Genomic DNA, 20,121 nt, shown 5'->3' on the forward strand with positions numbered 1-20,121 from the left:
AACCATTCAACTGCGGCCCTAAGCTAAATTTCTTGTGGACCCTACCCACCTGTGTATCATGTGAGCATTGCCAAATTTAGGTTCAAATAAATATATAATATGTAATGTAGTAATGTAATTTAAACAAATGTTTATAAATTCAGTAGCATTGAATCGAACAATATCGATTATGTTCCCACAGCATCGCGCGGGCGCACTATCTAGTACATTTGATTATCTGAACAAAAAGTTTGATGTACATGCCATGGAAAAACAAAAAAAAAAAAACAAAAAAAAAAATCAAAAGCCAGCGACACGCGCGACTACTTGGAAGGCATGAGAAAACTTTCAAATTCCAAATACCTCCGACGGCTGCTTCTACACAATTCCGACTGTGAATGAGTGACACTGAAACCAACCCGAATAAACAAAACCCGCCAAAAATCAAATGCCCCATTCCGAATCAAAAAACCCGACTTAAAACCCCTAAACACTCCAACACAATCCCCAAAAAAGATTCCAGAGAGTAAATGGATCCGATACAAGCAGCCAAGGAGCTCTCATTCCGGGTCGGCTTCTCCGGCCACAGCGGCCACCTCCGCCTCGAGCCTCTCTGCACCGTCGAGCGCTCCGACCCCGTCAAGTCGCTCCCCGATTTCGTCCTGGTCAGTCTCCTCCTTCTTCCAATTCAATCGCTAGGGTTTCGCTTAGTCTGGTTGTTCAGCCTTTTCTTTTGCTTAGTGTATTGGATTTTAGGCAGTGCCTAATTGAAGGCTTAGATGTTTAAGTGAGAAGTAAACAAATTGTTTCTGAACTGAAAAGTTATTGGAGTTTGCTAACAAATTCGTAATCTTAGTGTGATGATATATGCCTTTATTTGTGTATCAGCCGCCTGCATTTGCTAGGGAAACGCCGGAGTCGATAAAAGAGTATATAGAGGAGACATATCTGTTGCCGAGATTGGATTCTGATGTCTTTTCACCGGAAAAGGTCGGGAGGCAGTGGGATTTTGACTGGTTTGACAAGGCTAATGTACACTTGGAGCCGTCGTTGCCACGGTCTGTTGTCATTCCGACATGGGAGTTACCGTTTAGGCGCCACAAGAATGGATCCGAAGGAGGGATATGGGAACCCAAATCTGTGCAGGTATGCGGCTCAGTCAGTGTTTTGTGTTTAGGTGAACATGTCGATTAGCCTAGTATGGGAAATCAGAATCATCATGCGGTGATGTTTTTTATTTTTTGTTATTAAGTTTATTGAGAGTCTAATTCACCTGAAAATGAAAAGCAGCTGAGGCCGAGCCATTCCCCTCTTGAGGAAGGGTGGAGAGGTTTTAATTTTGGTCCACATTAGTGGACACAAACTAACAACCTACAATGCTGCTTTGCTTTTCTAGTTTTCGTAGCCTGAGCATTGTGTTTGCCCAACATTTCCTTATATTTCCTTAGGTCACGGCTGTAGTACTGTAGTAATGACAGTATTGTTGTAATGTAGTGTCACAATTGTTATCTTATTTTTCGACATGTCGACCAGAGTTTGCTTATTATATTTCCTTAGGTCGATGAAGCAGAACTTACCATAGAAGCACAAGAGTCTGGTTCGTTGCCACGCATGGCCGGACCAGCAAAGGATTTTGTATGGGGGAGCATCAGCAACCGTCCTTTTCGTCCAGGAGGCTTGGATGATTCCCAATCTCTAGAAAGAACGCTTCCTGATGGTGCTTCTAATGGCGAATGGGTACACCAACTTCTTACTGGTGGCCCTGCACAGGCTGTTCCACCAAGTTTTAAGCAAGGCTTGGACCTTGGTCCTCTCAAGGTCAGTTCAGTTGTCATCTTGATCGAAAGTTGTAAATTTAAACATATCATAGTAACAGAAGAGCTCTTGTGTTAGGCATATCCTGGCTCATGGAATGTATACAATGATCAAGGTTCAGTCAAGAGCACATCAGATGAAAAGCTGGTCAGTTTTTGTTTTCTGCATGTTTTCTTTCTGTTTTCAAATATTTTGAACCTGTTACAATATAGTTTGTTACTAGACTCTGCGTTCATATATCAGTTTTAGAATTTCTCTGTCGTTGAGTTGCCTACATTGCCTTCAATGTATTACTTCTCTTACAGCATAGAGTTTTCATTGGGAATTAATGGTTACTAATGAAGTGAATGAGAAAAGTGTTGGTTATATATAGACATACATATATATGCGCGGCTTGGTATGTCAGTGAAGTCTTTTCTCAATTATAACGATCTCATCTCAAGTTAACAATTTTCTCAATGTATTTCTAGGGTTTGCAGAGTGAGTTGTCTGTACAGTTTGATGACTTGTTCAAAAAGGCTTGGGATGAGGATGTTGTTGAGTTTGAAGGAGATGGTATGTACAATATGCGAATTTGATACATTTCATCAGTATACCTGGTTATAATGCTATGATCTTATGGGTTAAGAGATGTAAATAAATTCATGGAGGCCAGATGCTCAGGCATTGAAAATCTGAGCAGACATAGGCCGAGTTAGATATCACTGCATTCAAATGAATTATGGCTGGCTTATCTCTATTAGATTTGCAATGCTTAATTGTGTTCTTGACTAACTTTGCAACTAATAGACCAAGTTAGGCAAGTCACTTCTAAATTTAAGTAGACAAGCAGACTTATGTAGATTGTCAGACATTCCAGGATCCTGTATTGACACTGGATTTCAGCTTCTAATGGTCTGGTAATGAGTCCTGCAGTGATAACGTTGCTCATCCCCTACTTCTCCATCATTCATCTTCAAAAATATTAGCTGACATCACGGTTAACAATAAACAAGTGTGATCTTGTGGAAAAAGTTGTGCATAATAGGAATAAGAGCTGTATGTTGTTATATATATATATATTTTTTTTTTTCCTGTGGTTGACACATATGCTGTTAACTATTCAAGATTACCTTTGAACTAGGGACCAAATCCTGCAAGTATATGGTCTGTTAGTTCTGTTCTGGTCATTTTAATATATAGTTTTGGGTTGTTTTAATGGGGATATTATTCCCAAAGGTCAATCGTCAGGATCGGAATCTGTTAAGTCAGAGGATGAAGCAAATGTGGTTGATGTTGATATTACCAGCAATCCTCCTGAGCTTGAACTGTCTGTGTTGGATGAGATTTTGTCAGTTGACGCAGGAGACTCAAAGTCAAGATTTAATGGAACTGGTGGTGAACAGAACCCGGAGGTAAATGTTAGTGATATAGTAGTTTAAGTAAACTTTCTCATATATGAACTTAGCATGTCTCTTTCTTTGCATCAAGTGTATTTTTATTTTTGTAAGCGGTTCACCATTGACAGGCTTGGGCTATTAGTGGACGTACTGAATGGATTTCGGAGAATTTTCATGATCTTGTTCCTGATAAGGCACTTGATTTTCCCTTTGAATTGGATACATTCCAAAAGGAGGTATTGCTTGAATCCATCCTACCGTACGCTTTCTTTAGAGATTGATTGATATCTGTTTTTTTTTTTTTTTTTTTTTTTCTCCTTTTGTTTTGCTATGGTACTCTAGAAATTATCTTTTATCTGAGAAAGTGACTCTGAGAATTTATTTCTGCTTAGATAACCTTTGGTTACTTTTGTTCAGGCAATTTATTATCTTGAGAAGGGGGAGTCTGTCTTTGTATCTGCTCACACATCAGCTGGAAAGACAGTAGTTGCAGAATATGCATTTGCTTTGGCATCAAAAGTATAGCCTGAATTATTTTACTGGTGGATGCTTTTTATTGCACATATATGAATATTATTTAATATTCTTTCGTATTCTAATACCGTGCAGCATTGCACGAGAGCTGTGTATACTGCTCCTATCAAGACCATCAGCAACCAAAAATATAGGGACTTCTGTGGAAAATTCGATGTTGGACTTCTCACTGGTGATGTTAGCTTGAGGCCCGAGGCTTCTTGTCTCATTATGACCACGGAAATATTAAGGTCAATGCTTTATCGGGGTGCTGACATCATACGTGACATTGAATGGGTAAGTGGGCTTGTTTCTGTGTTATTATCTTGATCAGTGATTTCCCTCCTTTCTATGGATAGTTCTTCACTATCAGTACTTTGCCAATTGTTGAAATATTCTTGCCATCTTTCTGCATGCGTGTGTGGAGATAGGTTATCTTTGATGAGGTTCATTATGTCAATGATGTCGAAAGAGGTGTTGTTTGGGAAGAAGTTATTATAATGCTCCCGAGACACATCAACATTGTCCTCCTTTCAGCTACGGTATGCACTCTTTCGTGATATTATTTATCACCATGAAAAAAGTAATGCAAATATGAAAGTGTAATCAAGGGTCCGAATGATCAACCCGGTAATCAGTTGTTAGAATCAATAGGTCATCAAATTCTTTTGAATTTTATTTGATCAAAAAGGTTGATTAGAACATTGTAATTGTTGATTGAATTATATCTATCAAAAGGTTATAGATCAGAGTTATAATTGTTGATTAGAACAGGGTTTCCTTTGATAAATATGTTTTGAATTAGGTATTAGGCATCGACCAAAAAAAATAAAATAATAATTAGGTATTATTGCAAATGATAAAGGAGTTTCTCGGAAATTACCATTTGCTAGTATTAGATATTACAACCATCTTAAAATTTTCATTTCTTATTTGGAAGCTGTTTGTTCCCATACTTCTGTTGAATAGGCCCAATGTTTAATCTGATGGTCTTCTCTTTGTCCCCTCTTGTTTATTCATTAACTAACTAGCTTCTTAACACACGTGCAAGTGTTTGTCAGTTGGTTTCTTTTTTGTTTTTTATGTTTTATTTCAGTTAGTAATTTTGTTGGATTTTTGTTATTGATTATTTGTTTAATTTTGTTTGTAGATTGCCAAAAGAAAAAAAACCTGCAATTGCAGTTATAAGAAACTGCTCCCATGTTAATGGTTTTCACTTTCTTTGTTTTCTTTTTGTTTCTGTTTTAATTCACTATTCATAATTGTCATCCTACCTTTTATATGTTATATCACGTGTTTGGAAAGTTTCATTAAGCAAGGGCATTATTGGGGTTATGAAAATTTAACCTCTTAAGCCTTTTTTGCTTAACTAATTTGTGATGTCTTCGTAAAATTGATTTGTATTAAAAAAAGGTAAACATTTCTTAGTATTAATCTGAGCAGTAGTACCAGCTATTTGGTTGGTTTGTTCGTGCAAGTATACTAGCATTAGTTACAATAAAATATTAATTCCATAGCACAGCCAATAGACTGTCTGGAAAAAGCAAAGATAGTGGACAATGCTTCTATACTTGCTTGAACATACCAACCAAATAGTTGGTATTTCCGCTTAGATTAATACTAGAAATGTATACTTTCTTAGTATAGAAGCATTGTCCACTATCTTTCCTTTTCCCGGACAGTCTATTGGCTGTGCTATGGAATTCATATTTTATTGTAACTAATGCTAGGGGTTGGAAGTACCTGATTTCAAAATTTGGCTAACATGTAAAGTCACCTGGTATCTTTCTATAGGACATGCTCCTTTGTCTATTCTTTTGAAAGCCTTTTCTTGTGCCCGAAAACAACAGGAATACTGCCCTACATTTCTTAACTTTATAGGTTCAATTATCAGCTTGTGTTACGATACTAGCTCATTGGATCCCCCAGACAGATCCTTTTTTTTCATTATTTTTTTGGGCAGCAGATGCATCTCATGTTGTGGCTAATTGTCAATTTTTAGGTACCGAACAAAGTTGAGTTTGCTGACTGGATTGGACGGACAAAGCAAAAGCAAATCCGTGTTACTGGGTAAGCATGTATTGGTGCAGTATATGGTCTTTGATTCAACTCCCTCTCTCTCTCTCTCTCTCTCTCTCTCTCTCTCCTGGCTTTTCTCAGACAATTCAAATTATGTCATAAACTGATTTTTTTCTCATTGTTTGTGACACTTTAAAACATTTATGATGCTTCCTTCTCAATTTTTTTCCAATATTTTTTATATTTAAGTGTAATTTTATTATAGGACTATAAAAAGACCAGTCCCATTGGAGCACTGCCTATTTTACTCCGGAGAACTTTACAAGATATGTGAAAGTGAAAGCTTCATTCCTCAGGGCTTCAAAGCTGCAAAAGATACATTCAAGAAAAAGAATAGTCCTGCCACCGGCGGCGGTGGTGGTGGATCACGTGCTCCAGCTTCTGCTTCAGCTTCTCACGATGGGGCTCGAGGTCAAAAACGTGAAACTTCACATTCAGGAAAACAGAAGCAATTGGGTGCCCATAACTCAGGGAATTTATCCAGAACTGGTGGAGCAAATCAAAACAACGGCAATGGCATGAACAATTGGGGTTTAAGAAGATCAGATGCTTCTTCGTGGTTGTCACTTATTAACAAGCTCTCAAAGAAGTCACTATTACCTGTATGTTTGAATTTACTTCCCTTTCGCACGTGTCTATTGCTTTTATTCATTTGATTCTAGCCACTTCTGAAAAGAATACAGCAAGAGCTTCTAAGATCAGCATCAAGAGTGGATGTCCATAAACTTTTTGAAAATGCAGAGATGTCTGCCCCCCAATGCAATCAAATGATCAGAACTGTCTTTTTTCGAAGTCCTCTTTCAAGGACAAATCTGCCAAAAATCAGCCAAAATCAAGAATTGTTTAGGCATTTACTAACCATCATTATCATTTTCATTTTGTCCAATATACTGTATACTGAACGGTGTGCTATTTGGCTGATTCTTTGCAAGGACAATCCTTGTGGAGGACCTAAAGAATGACCCGTTCTTATCGTTTGATTACATTTCAGGGTTGGTGTCTGCATTTTAAAAATTGTAGACGTCCACTCTAGAGGCAGGCCTACATGATTATTATTTCATCTTTTCTGAAACTAAATAGAGAATACTGAAAAAAGGAAGGCACCGCCAAATGGAATTTGCATTTTCATATTTAGCAGAGGAGAAAACTTTGTTTCCGTCCATGCTTTTAGCTCTAGTATCTACGAGACTTGTGTTTACTTTATGCAAATTTTGGAATTTTCTATATTTAGGAATTGACCTTGCTTGTCTAATAATTCTGTAATCTTATGCCTTGATTTGTCTGTACAGGTGGTTATATTTTGTTTCTCAAAGAATCGCTGTGATAGGTCAGCTGATAGCATGTCGGGAATTGACCTCACAAGTAGTTCTGAGAAAAGTCAGATTCGTGTTTTCTGTGACAAAGCATTTTCAAGGCTGAAGGGATCCGACAGGAATTTACCTCAGGTATAGTTGCATACTAATCATTTCGTCTTAACTAAATACAAAACCTTGGGCCTTAGACATCATATGTTCTCATATGCAGGTTGTCAGAGTTCAAAACCTTCTCCATAGAGGGATTGGTGTCCATCATGCAGGACTTCTTCCAATTGTTAAGGAAGTTGTTGAAATGCTCTTTTGTCGAGGTGTGATAAAGGTAAATGCGTGTTACTTCGGGATTTTATTTTTGTTTCATGACATTGATGTTTTGTTATTCAAAATGATAATCCGGATACCTTGATGATGTTTAGCCCAACTGTATATATATGACCAGTAGTTTTGAACTTTCTCTGTTGTATTTCTACATCTAATTGAATTTGAGTTACTGTGGTGATTTTGGATTTGTATTTTGTAATCTTCCTCCAATTTTTTGTAGGTTCTGTTTTCAACAGAGACATTTGCAATGGGAGTGAATGCACCAGCTAGAACGGTGAGTTGTGTTAGGCACTATTGTTAAAATTGGAAGTATAATTTCCACTGCCATATCAAAGATTTCTGGGGTGGTTCTTTGGTATATAACTACTTGTCCAAACAAGAAAAAGTTTTCAGCCTGGGAAATATTCTATGTTTCTGTATTCTTTCATCTCTTTGAGTGCTAAATTCATTGATCAGTCTTACTGTATAATCCTGTTGGTTCAAGTGTCTAAAAATGATGTTGATTGAAGCTATTTATTTTCATCATATGAGGCTAGCTCAGTAACTTAATTTGCGACTTCTTATAACGTGTTTGATTCAAGTCCCTCAGGAATTGGTCTGCTTGATGGTTTTATTATGTTCAATTGTTTATTACAACCAGAAAGAACGTGGTCTGTGCCACCTAAATGTAATCTAATTTTTCACAAAGCCACTTCTAGTTGTGGTTTGTTAGTCTGTGTTGATGAATGCATTAATATGAAGAAATAAAATATCAGGAATTATGAGAAAAGAATTGTGCTTTTTGAACCCTGGTTGATAATCTCTAAAATGGACAGACGGGTTAGTGATAGTGCATCTTTCCATTTGCTATGCATTAGCCGTAGATATGACATTAGTATCTTGAATTCTAACCTGTGTCAAGATTTTGCGCAGGTTGTCTTTGATACATTAAGGAAATTTGATGGCAAGGAGTTTAGACAACTGCTACCAGGAGAATACACTCAAATGGCAGGCCGTGCTGGCAGGAGAGGACTTGATAAAATTGGTACAGTTATTGTAATGTGCCGTGATGAAATCCTAGAAGAGAGGGATTTGAAGCATGTCATAGTTGGAAGTGCAACCAGGCTAGAATCTCAGTTTCGGCTTACTTATATTATGATCATGCATCTTCTTCGTGTTGAAGAACTGAAGGTACCTATTTACTTCATGTCAGTCCCATTCATACATATAGGGGAAAGGAAACAGGACCGCAGATCAATTTTGAATCCATTCCAAATTGAAGAAGCTAAATCCTGAAAGTAAAGCTCATGTTGACAACGTATATATAGCTTTTAATACAGGAACGCTCTTCATCCATAACTTCTGTAGCTTTATGGGAGCAAAAGAAATATATTCTTTCAGTACATATATGGTCCCAAAAGCTTTCCTTAATCTCATGCTAAAGCACATTCTATTTGGGGTGGATTAATATTCCGTTGAGATTCAATATGATGAATAAAGAACTTACATTGAGATTCACTAGGATAGAATAAAGACCCTTAGACATTGCTCAACCTATTATAAGCATTGGCCTGCTTGTGTTCATTGCAGTGAAGGACCAACCATCTTCTGCTTATAAACTAATTCTCACAATAATCAACGAAGGGTTTTGTTTTATTTTTCTTATTTCTGTGTGTTTATAAAGAACATAAGTAGGTACAAGCCAAAGTTTAATCTCTGTTGTCTTGATGAGTCCATTTACAAATATTGGTTGGGACCATCACCGCAGGTGGAGGACATGCTGAAAAGAAGTTTTGCTGAGTTCCATGCTCAGAAGAAACTACCAGATATGCAGCAACTTCTGATGCGAAAGCTTGCTCAGCCTACAAAAAGTATCGAGTAGGTCCACACCAGAGTCTTGATTATACTGATCCGTCTTGTTGTGTATAATCTATATGTGGGATTCAGTACAGCCTCTTTTATACTGATCTGTTATTTTTTTAGTTGATATATTATGCTTGTTGCACTCAATTTATTGGTAACTTATGAAATGTGGCATAATTTTGTCAGGCATGCATGGTGTAAAAGTATAAAAGACAGTTATTCAAATGAAATTGAAACATGGTTCTGGTTGGAATTTTGCTGATTTTTTATGTTTGCTAGTGAAAATATTTTGTGCTCTTAATACCACTTGTGGGCATGTCATAGCATATAAGGCTTTTGTCAGTAATAGAAACAATTTTTTTTTTCTTTTCTTTTTTCTCTTTTTGGGTTTCCAACAACTGTCGATGGGTTCCCTTTGTTTAAGTTTAGTTGATATTAAGGTGGGCTGTGGACAGATTGCTATTAGACTAGTTATTAATTAATAGTCAAAATTTTGTTTATTACACTTGAGCAAATGAAATTGTTAGCATGTTGCATTTTGTCTTATAATGGTTCATGAAGCATGGGTATTTGCATGTAGATGTATAAAAGGGGAACCAGCTATTGAGGAGTATTATGACATGTACTTAGAAAAGGAGAAGCATAGAACAGAAGTATTGGAGGCAGTAATGCAGTCCCCTGGTGCCCAACAATTTCTTACATCCGGAAGAGTGGTTGTCATGAAATCACAATCAGTGAGTCCTTATTAATTGTTGATTTCCTTCCTTTTCCTCCTCCTGGATCCAATTTCTGTGGTACTCTTTGGAGTATTATTAATTGTGGTAAGCCTAATACAAGTATATTTATGTCTATCTAACATTAAGTGTCAAACTGTTGATATATGATAATTCCTGCATGATTTTTGTGGCTTTTTCTCGTATGGGATACATAAAGATACTTGTATTAGGCTGACATCTGATTTGTACCTATCAAAACTTAAGATTAGAAGAAATACATGTACGTTGTCTGATGTTGTGATTTGAAGAAGACTTGAGACTTTATTGTTTTAACTTATAATTTAACCATAACTTTAAAACATCCTATATATCCGTTAAACTTGGCCAAAGCTTGATTATTCACTGACAGTTGTATGCACAAGGGTGGGAGATATCATGGAGGAGATTTACATATATTGAAAGAGTTTGAAATTTTATGTATTGAAGCATGAGTGTTCATATGTTTGAGGTTTCTATATATTCAGCCTAAAAGGAAAATTAGTAGGTAAAATTTCAATAACTTATCAATATCACTTTGAAAATTAATTGATAACAGTAAATGAAAAATTTCAATGAGTTCCAGCCTTTCAGGGTCAATAGGGAATTTGCATCTGAGGCTTTGCCATCTCATCCTCGTTTCTTCTGCTCTTGAAACTGAAGTTGAAAGGAAACGGTAGACTAAAAGTGGACAAGAGGTCCAAAAGAGATGTTGAGAATATATACATCCCACATGGGAAAAATGGGACCTTGCCTATGGGTTTATAAGGGTTTGGGCCACTCCATCCATTGCCAATTGGTTTTGGATGTGAACCCCAGATTACTTTATCATGGTATCAGAGCGGGTTACCCACGTGTGCATGCCTAACGGCCACACGGGCTCCACGTCACCCAAAGTTGTCCACGTGTATGGCTTGAAAATTCGCCACACGTGCGGGGGTGTGTTGAGAATATATACATCCCACATGGGAAAAATGGGACCTTGCCTATGGGTTTATAAGGGTTTGGGCCACTCCATCCATTGCCAATTGGTTTTGGATGTGAACCCCAGATTACTTTATCAAGAGATTCAAAGCGGAAGAATGTTTTTAGTCCTCACTTAGCATGATATGTCTGTTGTTAGCTTTTAAGTATGTGGTTCTGTAACTGTGTTTTCAGTTTGAATATACATGTAAACTCCATTTTGTCTATGAGGCTTTTCTCTGGTTTTTTATGGGTGTGCTAAACCTGTATTGTATGGATGCTTTACCAGCAGGCCCAGAAATACTTGCTTGGAGTTGTTGTAAAAGCACCTTCTTCTAGTAATAAGCAACACATCGTTCTAGTGCTGAAACCTGAACTACCAGTGACAATCCAAACTCCCCTGGCTAGTGGTAACTTACAAGATACCAAAAACACTGATTCTTCTCAGGGTTACTACGTGGTAGCGAAATCTAAACGTGCTTTTGAAGAAGAGTATTGTACCTCTGTTTCTTCACGCAAAGGATCAGGTGTCATCAACATAAAATTACCACACCATGGTGCTGCTGCTGGGGTGAGATACGAGGTTAGAGGAGCCGATATCACAGACTTCTCATTCATATGCAGTAGCAAAATAAAGATTGACCTAGTCCGGCTTCTTGAGGACTGTAGCAGTGCTGCTTACTCCAAGACAGTGCAACTGCTGTTGGACACAAAACCTAAAGGAGAGGAGTACCCTCCAGCCTTAGATCCAATGAAAGGTATATCTATTTCACAATCTATATAACAATATTGTTGTGTGGGAAAGCAAGTCTTGTTGACTTATACTAATGTATCCCTACATAAAAAGTATACACTGTTGTACTCTTTTCATTTCATTATTGAAAGTTTTGTTTCTAATCAAATAATTCCTGGATATATATACACTTCAATGCGCCTATATAAAATTATAAATCTGTGCATGGCTTCTTACGATTTTTTTTTGTCCTTGGAAATCTAAATTCTGAACTATCCACTTCTAGATTTCATGTTTACTTTCTCTTTTCTGTTATATTACTTCTATTGTTGACAGAAAAAAAAAAAAAGTTCAGAAGACTTGGATAATTTGAGAATTTGTTAAGAGTTAACTCACTCTTTAAGCTGACCTTCATAGTGGTGATCCTGGTTCAGATCTGAAGTTGAAAGACATGCATCTTGTGGAAACATACTACAAATGGACAAACTTAGTGCAGAAGATGGCAAAGAATAAGTGCGATGGATGTATTAAATTGGAGGAACACATTAAGTTAGCAAGAGAGATAAAGAGACACAAAGAGGAAGTTAATGCTCTTAAGTTTCAAATGTCAGATGAAGCACTTCAACAGATGCCAGATTTTCAAGGCCGGGTACATTTTCATGATTCACATATTTCTTTCTTTGTTGCTTTGGCTTGTATAGAATGTCTCTACAGTTGTATGGGGTCCCACTTAATATTTTAATTTTGTATTTTCAGATAGATGTTCTGAAGGATATCGGATGTATAGATGCTGACCTTGTAGTTCAAATAAAAGGCCGTGTCGCATGCGAGATGAATTCTGGGGAGGAGTTGATCTGCACAGAGTGTTTGTTTGAGAACCAACTAGATGACCTGGAACCAGAAGAAGCGGTGGCATTAATGTCGTCCTTCGTTTTTCAGCAGAAGAATACTTCTGAACCTTCACTTACTCCTAAACTTTCTATGGCGAAAGAGAGGTCATTCTTTATCTTTTACATATTAATTTCTCTTTTGTGCCATAAGAATTCCAGGGTCAGATCTTGAATACAAAATATATGCATGGGATTGAGGTAGTATTTCTGTATGCTTGCATTTAGAACCTACATTTGCCCATGTTTGTTTAGTGCTGCCTTTGATGTTAGCATTGCAAACTCTTTGGTGGTAACCTAGAGTTTTCAATTTTTGTTCTTGGTGTGGTCTCCTTGCAGATTGTTTCGAGAAATAAGGTGTTTATGAAGTTCTGACTTCAGTACTCATAATTGAAATGTTACCACATGCATGGCATAAATGTTATTAAAATAGTCTGTTCTGCATTATTATCACCTAGTTTAATTTTAAACTCATACCAAACCTTTTTATAAAAAAAAATTTTAAAAATAAAAAATAAAAAAAATTAGAAAGAAAGATAAGTAAAATAAAATAAAACTTATGTCCTGACCATTAGAAACTGATTAGACGTTTGTTCATTTCAGATTGTACAATACAGCAATAAGACTAGGCAAGCGTCAAGCTTACTTCAAACTTCCAATAAATCCAGAAGAGTACGCCAAAGAGAATCTCAAGTTTGGTCTTGTTGAAGTCGTTTATGAGTGGGCGAAGGTTTGACTGTTTGACCTTAAAATTTCATCAATGATTCCTGTGACTTGTCTGGAGCAGTCTTTCTTACATGTCCCTATTATCTGCAGGGCACACCATTTGCAGATATTTGTGAACTAACAGATGTTCCTGAAGGCATGATAGTGCGGACCATTGTTAGACTTGATGAGACGTGTCGTGAATTCAAAAATGCTGCATCTATTATGGGTAATTCTGCTCTATACAAGAAAATGGAGACAGCTTCAAATGCAATAAAACGTGACATTGTTTTCGCAGCTAGCTTGTATGTAACAGGAGTATAACTGCTTCCTAACTTGAAGGCACAACTCTCCAGTTCGTCCTTGTAAGTACCGAATGGAAGGATCTGGAAATGAGCCATATATTGTTGTATATTAGTGATGTCTTGTTCTATATGCTGAACTTCAGCAAAGTTCTCAATGTTTCTACCCTTACGTAGAATCAGCAACTGTAGATGTTGTAAGATATGGCAGCAATAATCCAGTGTATATTATATTCTCTTAGTGAACCAACTCCAGCAATGATTTTTTTCTGGCAGGTTTGAACGTAATTCTACCATTATTACATAAATTGCTACTCATATGAGAGAATCAAGGATACAAGGGGATTTGCAGTAACTCTTGATATCGATTAAATTTCAGTAGCTCTTGATAGTTGCATAAAAAAGATTCGAACCTCTTGTGATCAGAAGAAGCATAGAAAGCTCTATTTATTACATACTCTCATCAACTCGAGGCATACAGGTGATTAATCATAAACTTATTGGCCACATCAGTGGGTATACAGAATCACAAATGCAGACAGAAATATGCAACATTAGCATCTCACTTAAAAGGTAACGGAGATCCACATTCCACCTTAGTTGTCACTCCTGCCTGGCTTGCCTGAAGCAGAAGGTACCTAGAACAAGAAAGCAGTCACATTGGTTCACTTCAGATATCCGAAAAAGACCGATTCGCAGAACGGAAATGTGGGTGGTCAACTTACCGCACTAGCAGCATCTGGTACCCAGTCATTAGTTGCTGGGTTGCACTGGCAAGACGCCTGAGTGCTGGTGTCGGAATCAGGTTCAAGGCGGTAACCTCTGTCGCCAGGGTTTTGAACTTTGATAAACCCTGTTCCTGTTGTGTGGTGTTGCTTGTCAATGCAATTCAGATCCTTGTAGTAGTCTGTCTCCACAAATTCCTCGCTCACCTCACTTCCATTCAGAACCAATTTCTGCTTCAAAAAAGAAAACAAATAGACAAGTATAACTTCTATGACGAACTCATCAACATCAACGTCAACAAGGCGTTTGTAGTCCAACGGTTAGGATAATTGCCTTCCAAGCAATAGACCCGGGTTCGACTCCCGGCAGACGCAAATTTTTATTTTCCCCTAAATTTTTTAACATCGGAACAGATTATGTACACAAGGAAAGAAAGAAAACCAACCTGTGAATCATTTTCGAGTCGTTGGAACTCAACAAGTTCAGGATTGGACTCTTGTTTACCATCTTTAGAGAGAACATCGACATATTGAGACGCGTATTCGCTGCGTTGAGGCTTCGAGTGACGTTTGGGAGCTACTCCATCAAAGTGTTCTCTTGTCTCGGACTCAATCTTTGCCTCTTCTTCACTTGACAAATGAACGTCACTCCTGTTAGGTCTCCCACAACACTCCATTGTTCTCTCTTCTGTATAGTTTCTTCTTGCCACTCCTTTGGTTCTTTCCCCACGAAATTTTGGGGTTTATACGAGAAATGGACACAAATGGTGGTTTAGTAGTAGACAGATATTTTTTGCTTGCATTATTGTCTATGAAGACTTGGTGTGGTGGAAATTTTGGGACCCAAAAAGTATCCAACTGTCTAGAAAATATCCAAGCGACTATGTGATCTTATCCTTTTAGTCTCTCCTATATCGCACTTGTTAGGTGGCAAGTTCAAGTGTGGTTTTTATTATTCTCTTTTGTAGCTCTCAAGTTTGAGGTCCTCTTATTGGACTTGTCCATCATCTTGAGACGATGATATTTTCATATTTTGGTAAAAAATTGATCAATAAGCTTTGGTGCACAATTTTCACCATGAATGTGGGATATATGAGAAAAGAAAGAAAAATGAATGAACAAAAAAAATAGAGCCAAATAATGTGGAATGTGAGTGAGTATTTAAAACTTAAAAATCTTGAAATTCATGATTTAATTACTCTCTAAAATCCCATATTAAGATTTAAATGTTGTCTGACATCCCTTAATTTCAATATCAACTTGATGGCATAAGATGTTTTAGTTGGACACCTGTTTGAAAACTTGTCTCTTGATAGTATAGATTTTTCTTTGGTATGAGAGTCCATGAACTAAACTAAATTTTGATATCAATATATACCATCTTGAAATTGACATATGATGACTTCTCCACATGCTTGAGGTTTTTTATTTGGGTTTTTATCCATTTACCCCATTTCTAGGGATTTTTTTCCTACTAACCCCATTAAGATTTTTTAATTCTCTCTTACCCAATACACTCTAAGGGAGTCTTCCCTAATACACCATTAAGATTTTTTTTTTGTTTTTAATTTTTTTTTAATACCATTTTACCCCTAACCCCTTTGTTACTTAGAGAGAGAGAGAGAAAATGGAAGAGAGAGAAACCATAGGAGACTTCGCCGGAGCCCCTCACCGGCCGCCAGAATCCGGTCACCGGTCGCCGGATTCCGGCCAACTTTCACCGGATTCCGATCACCGGCCGCCGGATTCCGGTCACACCAGATTTTTCTAAAAACCCTCCAATAGAAGGGCAATAGAGGTCTATTGCCCCCCAATAGACGTCTACTGCCCCCCAACAAAGTGGCAATAGACGTCTATTGCCCCCCAATAGACGTCTATTGCCCCCCAATAGATGTCTATTATCCCCAATAAAACTTTCGGTTGCCAGAATATGAACTAATCTCCTTAAATTTAGACAAATAAAACTTTATTCAAAGAAAAAAAACGAAGAGATTATATCAATTTAAAAACGTCTATTGCCCTCCAATAGACGTCTATTGCACCTCAATAAACATTCAAGACTTTTTTCTTCTTCTTTCCTTCTGCTCCAAAATAATCCGATCTTTGCCTTCCCTCATTTCAAAGTTGAAAGCCTTAATTGACACCCTAGACCAGAAAATTCCAAACAAGAACAAATGCAAAGAAAAAAAGAATAGAGAGAAAAAATGAATACGCACAATCATGAGGATTGTGTAACAGAAGTAGAAGACTACTGGAAGGCAGAGGCAGATGTTAGAACGAAGTCCTAGCCCATCTTACGTGGGACCCGGCACCCTTTCATTACTTTTCACCACTTTTTTCATGCAATGCTAGCAGTCTCCTCCACCATAACCCACTCCTCTCTCTCTCTCTCTCTCTCATTTTCTATCTCTATCTTTAGGCCTCAGACTCTCTCCCTATTAATACATCCTCTTCCTCCTCTCCATTTTTCATTCCCGTAAAAACATATCCAACATTTTTTATGACCCTTTTTGTTCTAATCGTTCCACTACTAACTTTTCTCTTATTCTCTTCTGCGGCTTATTACAAGCTTCTTAATCTCCCAATCATGATGAGCTTCTGTAGAAAAATCACCCCTCACTCGCTTATCGGCCTCACCGCCACCACCACGACCACCGCAACTCCTTCCACTACAAAAAAAAAAAAAAAACTGCTTTGGGCACCCAGACTAAGCACCCATGTCTTCACCGGCCATTCGATCTGCAACGACTCCGGGAAAGTCCCCGTCGCTTTCTTCGCTCTCTGTCCACAAACTTCCGTCCACAGGTCCCCGTCGGCCGTCGCTATCCTCGTCGCTATTCTCGTCGTTATCCTCGTCCTCGATCACAAACCTCCGACCACGGGTCACCCAGAAAATCGCCGTCGCTATCCTTGTCCTCTACCACAAACCTCCGTCCACGGTCACCAGCCGGCGGACCTCCTCGACGACGTCATCTTCCTCCGAATCGTTCTTGATTTCCACGCAATCGTCGTCCTAATCATCCTTAATCTCGACGCAACGTTATCGGAGGGAGGGGAATGAGATGAGAGAGTGGCAATGGTTGTAATTGTCTAATTGGGTTGAGGGTAAAATCATCTTTTCTTGTTAAATTGTGTATGTGGGAATAAAAATCTTTTGCTGGGGTAAGTGGGATAACATTGGCTCATTTTGGTGCTTTTGGTCAAGGACCCATTTTATTTTTTATTTTTTATTTTTTATTTTTTATTTTTTATTTTTTATTTTCAATTTTTAATAATAATAAAAAAGGAAACACAAACTTAAAATATCTACCAACATTTTATTGGAGGTACATGTCTTGCAATTACTAAAGTTAGTTGGAAGTTGGTACATATTTGATTTCAATTCCCATTTCTCTGTTTATACTTTCTTTTGTTTTCTTTTTCACTTTTACAAAGAAGAATAGTTCTGGTCATACTTCTTCTTTTGGTACATGGACCTCATTCTCTAAAATTTGACATTAAAATCCTATTTTACTCTTTTTTATTTTTCTCTATAGTCATTCTTCAGAAAAGTTACGGTCATTTGTTAGTCACTTGCCATCTTTCGAAAAGCTATTGTCTCAAATCGAAACGTTATTGCCGACAAACTAAAAAGTTACTATTATTCTCCATAAAACCATTGTCATTCACTATAATCTTTTGAAATGTTATTGGCATCTTCTGAAAGACTATTGTACCCAAATAAAAAATTTACTATTATAAAACCGACAAATTATTATAAACAAACCAAAAGGCTACTATTAGAGAACCAAAAGGCTATTCACCCATTTTCACGCCAAATTTGATCTAGCCGGCTATCCACTGTTTGACTACATTCCGACAGCGGGTCGGTGTAGATGTGTTCCTCTCTCTTTTTCCGACAACTTTTTTCTTTTCTTTTCTTTTTACATAAATGGTTGTATGAGAGATAAGAATATACGGTAGCTTATTTATTTACAATTTAAAAAAAAACGTAGGGGTAATTTGTTATACTAATATTTATGAAAAACAAATACATGAAGTGGAAATAAGAGTGAGAAATTAATTTAGGCATTTTTGTTTGAAACTGAAGTTTGGACCTAATTAAGGTGTAAATCAATGTGCATAATTCCTTTTTTTTAATTTATTCGACAATGGGGTGAATATGCTCATTCACCCTAGGGGTGAACCTAAGAATTGTTCTATTTGATTTCAATTCCCATTTCTCTGTTTATACTTTCTTTTGTTTTCTTTTTCACTTTTACAAAGAAGAATAGTTCTAGTCATACTTCTTCACTCTTGTTCAGTTTCAGTTGAGCTAGCTCATCACCGTCCCAGTCACACTCTAATCGGAAGGAGACGTTTAACCAGGTAAAGATATCAACTTTCCTTCAATTTCTTATTCGCCGATTCTGCTTCTTTCTCTCCATTTTGTTTCATCTTAGATTCATGACCAAAATCTTGGGCCAAGTATCATTTGTTTGATTATTAAGCTCTTCTAGGTTCGGGTATTCTGTGAATATTGCTGTGTTTTTAAGTGGAAATAGTAAAATGACATTCTAGCCAGAACTTCTCTTCTTCTTTGTTTGGTTTAGAAGAAGAACAACAGAGAGGTGAATCATTGAGCTTCATTTATTGTTTTTAGTTAATTAGTTGGTTAGATTCTGCTCACTGGTTAATTGTTGAAATGGGGTTACTGGGTTTTGGCTATCTTAAACTGTCCTGGCATTTCCTTTATCATGCGCACCCCTTATGGTCTCTGAGAGAATCTGAATCTGGTTCATGTATCTGTTTTTGGGTACAATTGATTCAGAGGAGTAGAGGTCAAGTGAGGAATAAAGAGGGAAATGGCGGCAAAGGTTTCGAATTTCTCGGATTTGGTTCAGAGGGTGGCCGCTTCTTGCTTGCTGCACCCACTTGGCGCCGGCAGGAACGGTGACTTCGCCGTGAATGGCGCGGGAGATGAGGATGATTTCAGTGAGCTCGAATTGGATGAGCCGGAGGAGGAAGTGAGAGAAGAGGAGGAGATTGGTGGTGGAGGAGGGTTTAGGGTTAGGGAGGAGAGGTCAAGGAAGGAGGTAATGGAGATGGAGATGGCAATGTGGGAAGTGTTTGACGCCGTTTCGGCAATGAAGAAGGCCTACGCTGGCCTGCAGAAGGCACATAGCCCTTGGGACCCGGAGAAGATAAGGGTGGCCGACATAGAGCGGTGGCGGGGGGTACACTGAGGGAGGTGGTGGCACCATATGAGGCGACCGTGGAGGAGCTGAAGAAGGAGGTGAAGGCTAAGGAAGTAGAGGTTGATAACCTCAAGGAAAAGCTCAGTAGTGTAGTTAATGGCTCCAACGGGAATAATGGCAAGAAGGGCAGATCTATCTCAAGGAGGAAGGTAGGTTGCAGTCAACTTCAAGGTACTAATTACTAAAACCCTACCAAACTTTGTGGTTGTATTGAGAAGTAATAATTGCAGCTCTGTAATGGACTTGTTATTACAGTTGTAGCTGCTCCTGCACCGGATCTGTTTGAGGCAACAATGAGCCAAGTGAAAGAGGCATCAAAGTCCTTCACTTTATTGCTCCTCTCTCTCATGCGTGCCGCTCATTGGGACATTGCCGCAGCTGTGCGTTCCATTGAAGCTGCCACTGTGACTGCCATTACCACAACAGCTATTAACACATCCTCCATTCTCACAACGACCCAGAATGGTAGTGCCAAGTATGCTCTCCAGTCCTACATTTCCAGCAAAATGTTCCAAGGCTTTGATCACGAGACATTCTACATGGACGGTAGCCTCTCCTCGCTTCTCAACCCAGATC

General features: G+C 38.0%; 3 protein-coding genes and 1 non-coding gene across 8 annotated transcripts in view; 3 read left to right on the forward strand and 1 right to left on the reverse strand.

Annotated features, from left to right (window-relative positions):
* The first annotated feature begins 298 nt into the window (after window positions 1-298).
* On the forward strand, window positions 299-13,829 carry LOC133728510 (DExH-box ATP-dependent RNA helicase DExH11). 4 transcript variants are annotated; one of them, XM_062155916.1, is made up of 23 exons: window positions 299-644; window positions 868-1,125; window positions 1,537-1,797; window positions 1,873-1,941; window positions 2,265-2,349; window positions 3,013-3,188; window positions 3,302-3,409; window positions 3,591-3,692; window positions 3,783-3,983; window positions 4,118-4,228; window positions 5,689-5,756; window positions 5,971-6,367; window positions 7,055-7,210; window positions 7,290-7,400; window positions 7,620-7,673; window positions 8,312-8,569; window positions 9,147-9,256; window positions 9,822-9,975; window positions 11,249-11,714; window positions 12,124-12,338; window positions 12,446-12,684; window positions 13,180-13,306; window positions 13,393-13,829. In XM_062155916.1, exons 1-23 carry the CDS (start codon window positions 510-512, stop codon window positions 13,603-13,605), a joined length of 4,074 nt encoding a protein of 1,357 aa, XP_062011900.1. In that variant the 5' UTR covers window positions 299-509; the 3' UTR covers window positions 13,606-13,829. The 4 variants fall into 4 exon arrangements, with proteins under 4 accessions (XP_062011900.1, XP_062011901.1, XP_062011902.1 ...); XM_062155917.1 differs by having other exon boundaries at window positions 2,274-2,349; window positions 11,246-11,714; XM_062155918.1 differs by having other exon boundaries at window positions 2,274-2,349.
* A 146-nt stretch (window positions 13,830-13,975) lies between these two features.
* On the reverse strand, window positions 13,976-15,092 carry LOC133728511 (uncharacterized). Of its 2 annotated transcripts, none has more exons than XM_062155919.1 (3): window positions 14,755-15,092; window positions 14,309-14,542; window positions 13,976-14,221 (listed from the first exon to the last, which is right to left on the reverse strand). In XM_062155919.1, exons 1-3 carry the CDS (start codon window positions 14,983-14,985, stop codon window positions 14,180-14,182), a joined length of 507 nt encoding a protein of 168 aa, XP_062011903.1. In that variant the 5' UTR covers window positions 14,986-15,092; the 3' UTR covers window positions 13,976-14,179. The 2 variants fall into 2 exon arrangements, with proteins under 2 accessions (XP_062011903.1, XP_062011904.1); XM_062155920.1 differs by having other exon boundaries at window positions 14,309-14,539; window positions 14,755-15,085.
* On the forward strand, window positions 14,612-14,683 carry TRNAG-UCC (transfer RNA glycine (anticodon UCC)). The gene has a single exon. It is a non-coding gene; the product is annotated as a tRNA-Gly (tRNA).
* A 3,424-nt stretch (window positions 15,093-18,516) lies between the features above and the next one.
* LOC133734439 (protein GRAVITROPIC IN THE LIGHT 1-like) overlaps window positions 18,517-20,121 on the forward strand; it is a 2,562-nt gene continuing 957 nt past the window's right edge. The window contains 4 exon segments of the mRNA XM_062162094.1: window positions 18,517-18,676; window positions 19,119-19,492; window positions 19,495-19,716; window positions 19,801-20,103. Coding sequence (XP_062018078.1) covers window positions 19,153-19,492; window positions 19,495-19,716; window positions 19,801-20,103 — 865 coding nt within the window. The 5' untranslated portion in view covers window positions 18,517-18,676; window positions 19,119-19,152.

The sequence above is a fragment of the Rosa rugosa genome, chromosome 2 (genome assembly GCF_958449725.1).
Source record: "Rosa rugosa chromosome 2, drRosRugo1.1, whole genome shotgun sequence".
In the NCBI taxonomy this organism is placed as follows: domain Eukaryota; kingdom Viridiplantae; phylum Streptophyta; class Magnoliopsida; order Rosales; family Rosaceae; genus Rosa; species Rosa rugosa.